We start from the raw sequence: 10,274 nt of genomic DNA on the forward strand, positions 1-10,274 counted from the left end.
GGAACAAAATACTGAGAAGTTGGGGAAACGGGTAAGCTAATTGATGTTATGAAAATAAATACAGCTTAATTAGTACACGCCACTTAAATTGATCAACTAGAGAATGACCAATGAATTAGAAGAACATATTAATTGATAGAATTACTTGAATGAAAACAATCATCATGCCTATCACAAGAAACTTTGAAACTGAAAATTTAAGTACCAATAGAGAAACTGACAAAAACATGGTTGTTAACATCCCACCACCAATACAGTGCAGATCACCAATACAGTGCGGGCGATCCCAGTTAAAACATAGCTTATAAACTGTTTATAACCAAAATAAATTGAAACTAGAGGCCAAACAACGCATTGAGCCTTTTGTAGCCATGCTTCTCCCTATAACTCTCATTTTATACTAAAACACAGAAACTAAATCAGACCAACTTATTATGACCGTAATTTTCTCCATTTGTGCAGCATATCATGGAAGCGTTTATTAGGAAAACTCTAACAATCAGGGCCACAAAGAGAAGGGACATATATGGTAATTGTAATAAGCCAGTTCAGACCTTCTCCTGCCCCGCTATCAGAATGATCAACGAGTAAAGGAGTAACAAACAACATATGAGTACTGTTCAAGAATAAAGACAGTCGCTGTGCTCAGGTAAAGACAGGGTGACAGCATCATCAACAGAAATTATAAAATTGAAAATTTAGAACTTATGAAGTGCTGTGATGGGCAACAAGTTGACAAGGAAACAACAGATCACCCGCTGCATGGAAAATCATTTTAATGTAAAGTTTTTTTTAATAAATATTTAATGTAAAGCTGGGCATGGTTGTAACACCTCCAACACACAGTATAAGGGTTGAAATAAAGTTGATTCCAACAAACAGCAGAGTTCAAAACTTAAGCAGTACCACCAAAATTCTAACTTATAGCAGTAATAACGACGAAAAATAACATATATGATAACTGACAGGCGCATCTCAGACCTATGACCTGAAGGGCAGGCAGGCCAACCCATCTCAGTCAGCAATGCAGAAACAAATAGTAGACAGTATTGCTCATTCCACCATTCCAGCATGAGTGTTGCCTTCCACAGCTTCTTCCCCATCCTCCTCCTCATCATCACCAAGGGTCAAGTCCTCAATCAACTCCTCAATTGGCACCGTAGGGATATCATCACCAACTGTTGATGCCATCTCAGACCTATAGTCCTCATTCTTGTACAGATCCATCTTGAACCTCATCTCGGGGTCCAGCTCCAAATCCCTGAGGAAAGCCTCATACTCATCTAGCCTCTTCTCTTCCTCACCCTTGGCCTTGTTAGCAGCATCTTCCTCCACCGGCAACCTCTTAAGCTTCCATCTCCGTGTGCGAGGCCTCTTCTCATAGCTCTTCTTGACAAGAACCACCTCAGGTAAGCTGTATCGGGTCATAGCCGTGTCCATGTCATCATCATTCAGGTTGGCACCATAGAGATCATACCCAAGGGCATGATCCCCAGGGTTCAGCAGGTGCCCAAGATGCGTCCTCACAGTAAAGATGGTGTCATTTTTCCCGAAATCTGACACCCGGGCAACCTGCGCATAAGCCAATTGGTAACGAGACCCATCAATGGAAATTTCAGGCGATTCTTGTTCGATGTCGAGCACAATGTACTCCACGAGCTGCTTGCTGGTGAGAGCTGCCTTGAAATTATACACCCTGTATTTTTTCTCCTCCAGGTGGTGCACTCGCAACGTGAGGGGATCAAGAAGAGCAATGGCATTTGTGACCTTGACACAGAGCACGAGCGGGCCAAGGCCACCCATGTCCCGGGACGCCTGGGGGCTGAGCGCGATGAGGTCCTCGCGGCAGATGGGGCAGATCTCGACCGAAAAGGTGTACTTGTAGTTATAGACGCTGCTCTTGGTGTCGTGCGAGACGAGCTGCTTCGCTGTAGAAGTTCGGATAGGAGCGACGGTGGCGAGGAAGTCGACCAGGCGGGCGGCATGGGAGCGTGAGCCGAAGAAGAAGTCGAGGCCGCCGGGGGCCGCCGCAACTCGGATCGCGAGGGAAGCTTGACCGTGCTTGAGGAGGAGCTGCTCGAGGTAGAGGAAGGTGCGGCGGTGGGGCACGTGCTGGCGGAGCTGGACGACGGCGACCCACTGGTCGGGGTTGGCCTGCGCGCGGGAGCAGGAGTCGCAGAGTCGGTCGTGGACGACGAACTCGACGGGATGCGTCTGCTCGAGGACGATGCCGTGGAGCACCTCGCGGCGGAGGCGGAGCTTGAGGCGGAGGCGCTTGGAGTGCGGCTCGGAGAAGACGAACTCGGCGCCGGAGAGGGAGACGCGGAGCCGCGCGAGCGGGCGGTTGATTCGGCGGAGCAGGATCTGCATGAGCTCGGGCGACTCGGGCGTGGCGCGGAGCCAGGACCGCGGCGGCTGGAGGTAGGAGGAGCAGTCGGGGCAGTAGACCACGGCGGCGTGGCGCGGGACGCCCTCGGTGATGTCGACGCGCGCGCGCAGGCAGCGCGCGCACATGTTGGCCGGATTGGGCTGCATTGACACGCCGCACATGCAGCAGAGCACCGTGCCCGCCGTCGCCGCCGGCACGAACATACCGGTGCCGCCGGCCGCCGGCGCCGATCCGGGCAGCATCCTGATTACGATTTAATCAACAGGGGATCGGGATGGAGGCGCAGGAAACTACCTAGCAACGAGGGATTAGAGGAATTGGAGGAGAATTGTCCTAGGGTTTTGTAATCGCAGGGGAAGGAGGCGGCGGCGGGGAGGCGGCAGAGGTGGTGACGAATGCGGTGACGGAGTGTCCACGGCCGCGTGGGCTTTTCGGTTAAGGAATTGCGAGGCCTCCTGGAATCCTGATACTATATGGGCTTTTAGACCATGTCGGCTCATGGGCCGTCAAATCTATGCTACCGCCAGTGGAATGGAACGGAGCTGCGAACGAATAAACCATTGTATAGTGATTTGCAGAATGCCGTTGTTCAAAAAGTTTTTGCCTTGGTTAAAAAAATGTTTTCCTTCCTTCCTTTTTAAAACAGAAATTCTCCGATAAGAGCGGCCGTCCAGGCATATCCGTCCATCCGGCCCGTTCTCAGGCATGCGCAGCCATCGGGGCCAACAGGCCTGTTCTGCTCTACCTTTAAGTGTATCATGGTTTCTCGAAAAGACAACGACATTTCCTTCCCCCACCGACGCATGCTACCGCCACTGGCACATACCCTGCGTTGCTCGCCTTCTCCGGCGTGGGTGCGCCGCACCCAGCCCACATCCCGCGCTCCTCTACACCCCACGTCGCACCCCTATCCACCTCACGTTGTCGTAGCCATGACATGCACCGCGGCTGGGCGAAGACACCGTGGTAGGGAGAGGAGGCCTACGCCTGTGCCTGGGGATGTCCCCTTAACCCGAGTTTGTTGGCTACTGCAGTAACCCCACCAGGTAGGCAGTGTGAAAGCTCTAGTTTGGTTTTGATGAATTGATGAAACCCTAAGTGCTAACTTAGTTATCAAAATGATCATGAGATAGGTAGCACTATTTCAAGTAATGGAGGAATAGTGACAATCATGATGATGGTGTGGTGACCATGATGATCAAGTACTTGGACTTAAAAAAGAAGAAAGAGAAAAACAAAAAGCTCAAGGCAAAGGTGAAACTTAATATGAGTTTTTTGGTTTGGTAATCAAGGCACTTAGCGAGTGTGATCACATTTAGGATAGATGGTCGTACTATTAAGAGAGGAGCTGTTATCGGACAACTCGATCATCTAGTACCACTAGGTGTTAAAAAACATGAATATGCATTTTAGGCCTAGTGCACAATCGATGAGAAGTGTTTAACCTTTGAAAAATGGTTTTGAAAATGCTAACACACTTGCACATGATGGTGAAACACTTGAAGTGTTAGCACATTTGCAAAGGTGGTGAGAAAGGTGAAGAAACAGAGGCAAAACTCAGCTTGGGGTACTGCCACTGGGGCACCGCCACCCCTGTGGCGGTGGCCGGCTAGGAGGCCAAGACCAACGAGTTGACCTGTGGGGCACCGCCACCCTATCTAGTGGCATCGCCACCTGTCGGATACCGTGAGAAGGGGTACCCTAAGCAAGATCCAAAAAACGACTGCTTAGACTTCGTAAAGATCGAAACCAGCCAAACGCTGCTGGCCTCGGCCGATCCTCTGACTCGCCCGAGGCCCCATCGCCGCGGGCCTCGGCCGATTCTCCGACTCGCCCGAGGCCCCATCGCCGCGGGCCTCGGCCGATTCTCCGCCAAAGGCCTCGGCCGGGCCACCGACCCTCTGTCTCGCGCAAGGCGGGCTCGGCAGCACTCCGCTACCTCCTCCTTCTCCCGTCCCTCCGGCAAAACGTCGTGTCACGTCAACTCAGCCAACTGCTGCCCCTGACAACAGCCGCACGCCCGGCACAGTACAGCAGAATGGCCGATGGGACAGGAGGCAGGACTGGGCAGGGGTTACCCGCCACTGTACTAACCACCGTGACGCCCATGCCTCACTATGCTGCCAACTCCTGCACCAAGGACAATGCAGCGTGGGGAGCCACATCTGGGCTACTGTAGCCTCGGAATCAGTACCCAAGGCCAATAACTCCCCCCAAGGCCTCGACAGTTTGCTTCACGGGCTCGGCAGCCTGAGGGTCCATGACCACCGAGCCCCCCACGATGGCTCGGCCTCGGCATCTACAGAGCCGCTGCCCCCTACGACGTCATTACACGGCAACCCGCACGTCGCCCGCCATGTCCTGCATCAAGCCGTACTGGAGCCCCACGACGCACAAGACCGAGCACGACCCGCATGTCACTTCCGCATGTCCCATCGAGGCACTCAACCACTCCGACAAATCACACGACGGCGCAGTGCAGCGACGTGGCAGACCAGACGTCCGTCACGTCAGCACCCTGCCATCCACGACGGGACTGTGCAAGGGTTACCGACTACTGTGCTGCCTAAACTCCTGCACCAAGGACGGACACGACGTGGGGAGTCAGAACCGGGTTCCTGTGACCTCGGGACCAGCGAACCGACCGCTCCGCCCCGCTCGAGACCCCCGATGAGCCTCGGACGAACTAACCGAGTTCCGCCTCGCCCGAGACTCCCGGTAGGGCCTCGGGCGAACTGGCCATGCTCCGCCTCGCCCGAGGCTGGGCTCGTCCCGCAATCTCGTCACCTCCGCCTCAAAAGTCACTCTGGCAGGCTATCGCATCCAATTAATGCACCCAGCTGCCCTCACTACGTAAGCCACGATCGGCAGTATGCCGCGACAGGACAACGGTCAAAATCGCCTTTTTACCATCCCTTACTGACGATACAGGGCACCGTATCCTGTAGACGCATGTTCGGCACTGTTCCGCCTAAATCAACTATCGACGATGGCCGCCCAGACCTCACATTGCCACCCGCTAAAGGCCTCAGCACAGCAGGCCTCAGCACAGCGGGTCTCGGCCTCAGCGCGATAGGTCTCGACACAGCCTACTACAGCAGCCACCAGGCCTCGGCACTTCACCAAGTCAACAAAAGTACAAGAGCGCAGCATGTCGTCAGCCTTGAAGACCATACCGACTAGACATCGACGGGAACTCCCACGACGCCATACTGCTTCTGGGAGCGGAATACGTCAGCAAATAGTAGCCTTCTCATGTACCTCTCGCTTCCTCCTTGTAACTATAAAAGGAGGTAGCCAGGGCCATTTCTGGGGGGGGGGCGGAAAGACAAACACACCGATAGAACCACGCACTTCCACGCTGCTTAGGAGCAACGTCCCAAGCAGTTCGCACCACCCTCGCCGAGACCTGGGGCTAGCTCCCTCTCTCACTCAGCTTGTAACCCCCTACTACGAGCACTCCGGTGCAAGGAATACAAGATCAATCTCTCAGACTGGACGTAGGGCCTCGATTGCCCGAACCAGTATAAACCTTGTGTCTCTTTGCATCACCATCCGGGATTAGGGACACGCAGTACAAATTCACTCGTTGGTTGAGGGCCCCCCGGTTCCAAAACACCGACAGTTGGCGCGCCAGGTAGGGGACTCTGCGTGTCAGCTTCGTCATCCTAGCAAGTTCCGGATGGCAGACCACATACGACCATTGCGTCTCGGCACCATAGTTTGGTTCGGGAGCCTAGAGTTCATGTCTCTAGGGCATGAGTACGACATGGTACTCCTCACTCCTCGAACCCCACCGTCCGACGACGAAGTCGCGCCCCGGCAGCCCAGGCGCAGGCGGCGCCCGGGCGGCCGCTCTCGCCACGCTCGCCAGGCACGGCGCGAGCAAGGCCACCCCGACGCTACGCGAGCCCGGGGCGGCACACCACTCCCCGCCGATATCCTACGACCAGCTGTTGGTACGAGGTCCCTAGCTGGGGGCCTGTCTGACCTGAGCCTGGACAAAGGAAAATCGCCGGGGGCTTACGGCGATGCCCAGTCATCTAACCCCGCTCCGCCACTCCCTGAAGAACCGACCCCGGTGGGGCAGAATCTGGAGACAGCCCCGTTCCCATACCCCTTTGGGTTGAGAAATGCCGCCACCTCCTACGCCTACGCTTACGCTGCCGCTCACGAGCACCCCTCGGAACGCCGCCAGCGCTTCGCTCTCGACCTGAGCACCCACTCCGACCCCTCGGACGAGGACGAGGCGTGGCCCGGGATGGATTTCTCCGAGCTCCACAACCCTGGGGCTTTACGCCAATTCTTGGCCGCAAGCGACTACTGCCTCGGCTATTCCGACTCCGACGACGAAGGGACTTACGATCCATCCCGTGAGTGCTTCCACGTCGGGCTCGGGATGCCAACGGTGGGCGAAGAGGAAGAAAGGACAGGCACTCATTCACCGCCCCGGGCGGGGGCGGGTGATGCCACACCTCCGCGTCTCGTAGCCCCGGCAGCACGGAACGAGAATCTCGTCCACGGGGGGCATCGTCGCCCAGACCTGGAGCAGCTCCGCGAGCTTCAGGCCAAGGTCGAACAGGACCGACTCCTTCTGCAACAGCTCCGGGACACTCTCGAGCAGGAGCAGCGAGGGCGCGGTGAGGGCGGAGGAGCCCGAGGGCGGGCCCACGACGTTCATCACCGCATCAACGACAACGAGGGCGGAGAGCCACCCCCAATCTTTAACCGCGCTAGCCAGAATGTCGCAGCTGCTGCGATGCTGGTCCGAGCGATGCCCGAGCCCTCCACATGTCTCAGAAGGAAGGGCATCAAGCTCAACCCCGAGAAGTGTGTCTTCGGGGTTCCCCGAGGCATGCTCTTGGGATTCATAGTCTCGGAACGTGGGATCGAGGCCAACCCGGAGAAGGTCTCGGCCGTAACCAACATGGGCCCGATCCGAGACCTCAAAGGCGTGCAGAGGGTCATGGGATGCCTTGCGGCCCTGAGCCGCTTCATCTCGCGCCTCGGCGAAAAAGGCCTACCCCTGTACCGCCTCTTGAGAAAGTCCGAGCGCTTTTCTTGGACCGCCGAGGCCGAGGAGGCCCTCGCCAGGCTCAAAGCACTGCTCACTAACCCCCCCGTCCTGGTTCCGCCCACCGAGGGCGAACACCTCTTACTCTACGTCGCCGCGACGACCCAAGTGGTCAGCGCGGCCGTAGTCGTCGAGAGGCAGGAGGAGGGACACGCTCTGCCCGTCCAGCGACCTGTCTACTTCATCAGCGAAGTGCTCTCCGAGACTAAAACACGTTACCCCCACATCCAGAAGTTGGTTTATGCCATAATCTTGGCCCGACGCAAGCTGCGTCACTACTTCGAGTCCCACCCGGTGACTGTGGTGTCGTCTTTTCCTCTGGGAGAGATAATCCAAAACCGGGAGGCGTCGGGTAGAATAGCCAAATGGGCTGTCGAACTCATAGGGGAGACCTTGTCTTTCACGCCTCGGAAAGCGATCAAATCACAGGTCCTGGCCGACTTTGTAGCCGAGTGGACCGACACACAGCTGCCACCCGTTCAAATCCAATCAGAATGCTGGACCATGTACTTCGACGGGTCTCTGATGAAGACTGGGGCCGGCGCGGGCCTGCTCCTGGTCTCGCCCCTCGGAATACACATGCGCTACATGATCCGGCTTCACTTCGCCGCCTCCAACAATGTCGCCGAGTACGAGGCCCTCGTCAACGGCCTGCAAATCGCCATCGAACTTGGAGTACGGCGTCTCGAAGTACGGGGTGATTCGCAGCTCGTCGTCGATCAGGTGATGAAAGAGTCAAGCTGCCATGACCCCAAAATGAAGGCGTACTGTGCGATGGTACGTCATCTAGAGAACAAGTTCGACGGTCTCGAACTCAACCACGTTGCACGAAAGTTCAACGAGGCCGTGGACGAACTGGCAAAGATGGCGTCGGCACGGACCCCGGCCCCTCCGAACGTCTTCGCCAGAGACCTCCACAAGCCATCCGTCGACTACGCCTCGGTGACGGAAGAGGACCCATTGGCCGAGCCCACCGCAGGGCCCGAGGCCCCCTCTGCCGCCGAGACCCCGCCAGCCGAGCCCGAGGCGATGGCGATTGACGAAGAGCCTCCCAAGGCCGACCAAGGAACGGACTAGCGAGTCCCTCTCCTTGATCGCCTCGTCCGAGGAGAGCTTCCTGCTGACAGAACCAAAGCCCGACGGCTTGCGCGACGCGCCAAGACTTACGTCCTCTGCGACGGCGAGTTATATAGGCGCAGCCCATCTGGTATTCTCCAACGATGCATCACCACCAAGGCTGGCCAATCCTTACTTCGGGATTTACACGCGGGAGTCTGCGGGCACCACGCGGCGCCTCGGACGCTCGTAGGTAACGCCTTCCGCCAAGGTTTCTATTGGCCAACAGCAGTGGCCGACGCCACAAAGCTAGTACGCACCTGCGAGGGATGCCAGTACTATGCTCGACAGACGCACCTCCCGGCCCAAGCCCTCCAAACCATCCCCATCACATGGCCATTCGCTGTGTGGGGACTGGACATGGTTGGGCCTCTGCAGAAGGCACCCGGGGGCTATACCCATCTGCTGGTAGCTATCGACAAATTCTCCAAATGGATCGAGGCTCGTCCAATCGCTCAGATCAAATCCGAGCAAGCGGTGCTGTTCTTTACGGATATCATCCATAGGTTCGGGGTTCCTAACACCATCATCACTGACAATGGGACACAATTCACCGGGCGCAAGTTCCTAACGTTTTGCGATGACCACCACATCCGGGTGGCCTGGGCGGCCGTAGGGCACCCAAGGACGAATGGCCAAGTAGAGCGTGCCAACGGCATGATCCTACAAGGCCTTAAGCCAAGAATATTCAACCAGTTGAAGAAGTTTGGCAAGAAATGGCTTGCCGAACTCCCGTCAGTCATCTGGAGCCTAAGAAATACCCCGAGCCGAGCCACGGGATTCACACCGTTCTTCCTGGTCTATGGAGCCGAGGCCATCCTCCCCACTGACTTAGAATACGGCTCCCCGAGGCTACAGGCGTACAACGAGCAAAGCAACCGCACTGCCCGCGAAGACGCCCTCGACCAACTGGAGGAAGCCCGCGACGTCGCGCTACTACACTCAGCCAGGTATCAGCAAGCCCTACGACGCTACCAAGCCCGGCGCGTCCAAAGCCGGGACCTGAAGGTGGGCGACCTGGTGCTGAGACTGAGGCAGAGCAACAAGGGCCGCCACAAGCTGACCCCACCCTGGGAAGGGCCGTATATCGTCGCTCAAGTGCTGAAGCCCGGGACCTACAAGTTAGCCAACGAGAAGGGCGAAATCTTCACCAACGCTTGGAACATAGAACAGCTACGTCGTTTCTACCCTTAAATTTCCAAACGTTGTTTACATTGTTTCTCGAAATACAATAAAGAAGCGTTCTTTAGTTGTTATAATCTTTCGAGGAACCCCCTTATAGACAAATCGACTGTATAGAACCTAAGGACCGAAAGATCGTCTCAAGGGCGAAAAGGCCGGCCGAGTCGTGAGAACGGCCTATGCCTCTGGGCTACGGCAGCTCCCTCACCACCGTTTCGCCCAAAGGACAGCTTAGGTTCCGAGGAAGTTCTTTGCAGAGAGGTTGTCTATCGATAGGGGCTCGACGTCACTATAACGCAATAAGGGAGACTCGGCTCTGCCTCTGCAAAGTCGAGCCTCCCTCGGGGGCTAAAAAGGGGGAACCCCCCTAAGTCCCGGACACCATTTCTCAACCGTTTTTCCGAAAATTTCCACGCCAAACTCTCTCACGCTCCGACGGGACCTTCGCAAGAAACCCAGAGACCAAAAGCCTGTCTGGAGGCCAAAGGGCCGGCCGAGTCGTGAGAACGGCCT

General features: G+C 56.3%; 1 protein-coding gene across 1 annotated transcript; it reads right to left on the bottom strand.

The window, feature by feature from the left end:
- Positions 1 to 848: 848 nt before the first annotated feature.
- Positions 849 to 2,783, bottom strand: LOC136539281 (uncharacterized). Its single transcript, XM_066531225.1, has one exon. It carries the CDS (start codon positions 2,629 to 2,631, stop codon positions 1,054 to 1,056), a length of 1,578 nt encoding a protein of 525 aa, XP_066387322.1. The 5' UTR covers positions 2,632 to 2,783; the 3' UTR covers positions 849 to 1,053.
- Between the last annotated feature and the right edge of the window lie 7,491 nt (positions 2,784 to 10,274).

The sequence above is a fragment of the Miscanthus floridulus genome, chromosome 2, assembly GCF_019320115.1.
Source record: "Miscanthus floridulus cultivar M001 chromosome 2, ASM1932011v1, whole genome shotgun sequence".
NCBI lineage: Eukaryota > Viridiplantae > Streptophyta > Magnoliopsida > Poales > Poaceae > Miscanthus > Miscanthus floridulus.

Coding starts and splice junctions, on each gene's coding strand:
- LOC136539281 (XM_066531225.1), bottom strand. CDS start 2,631: ATGCTGCCCGGATCGGCGCCGGCGGCCGGCGGCACCGGTATGTTCGTG.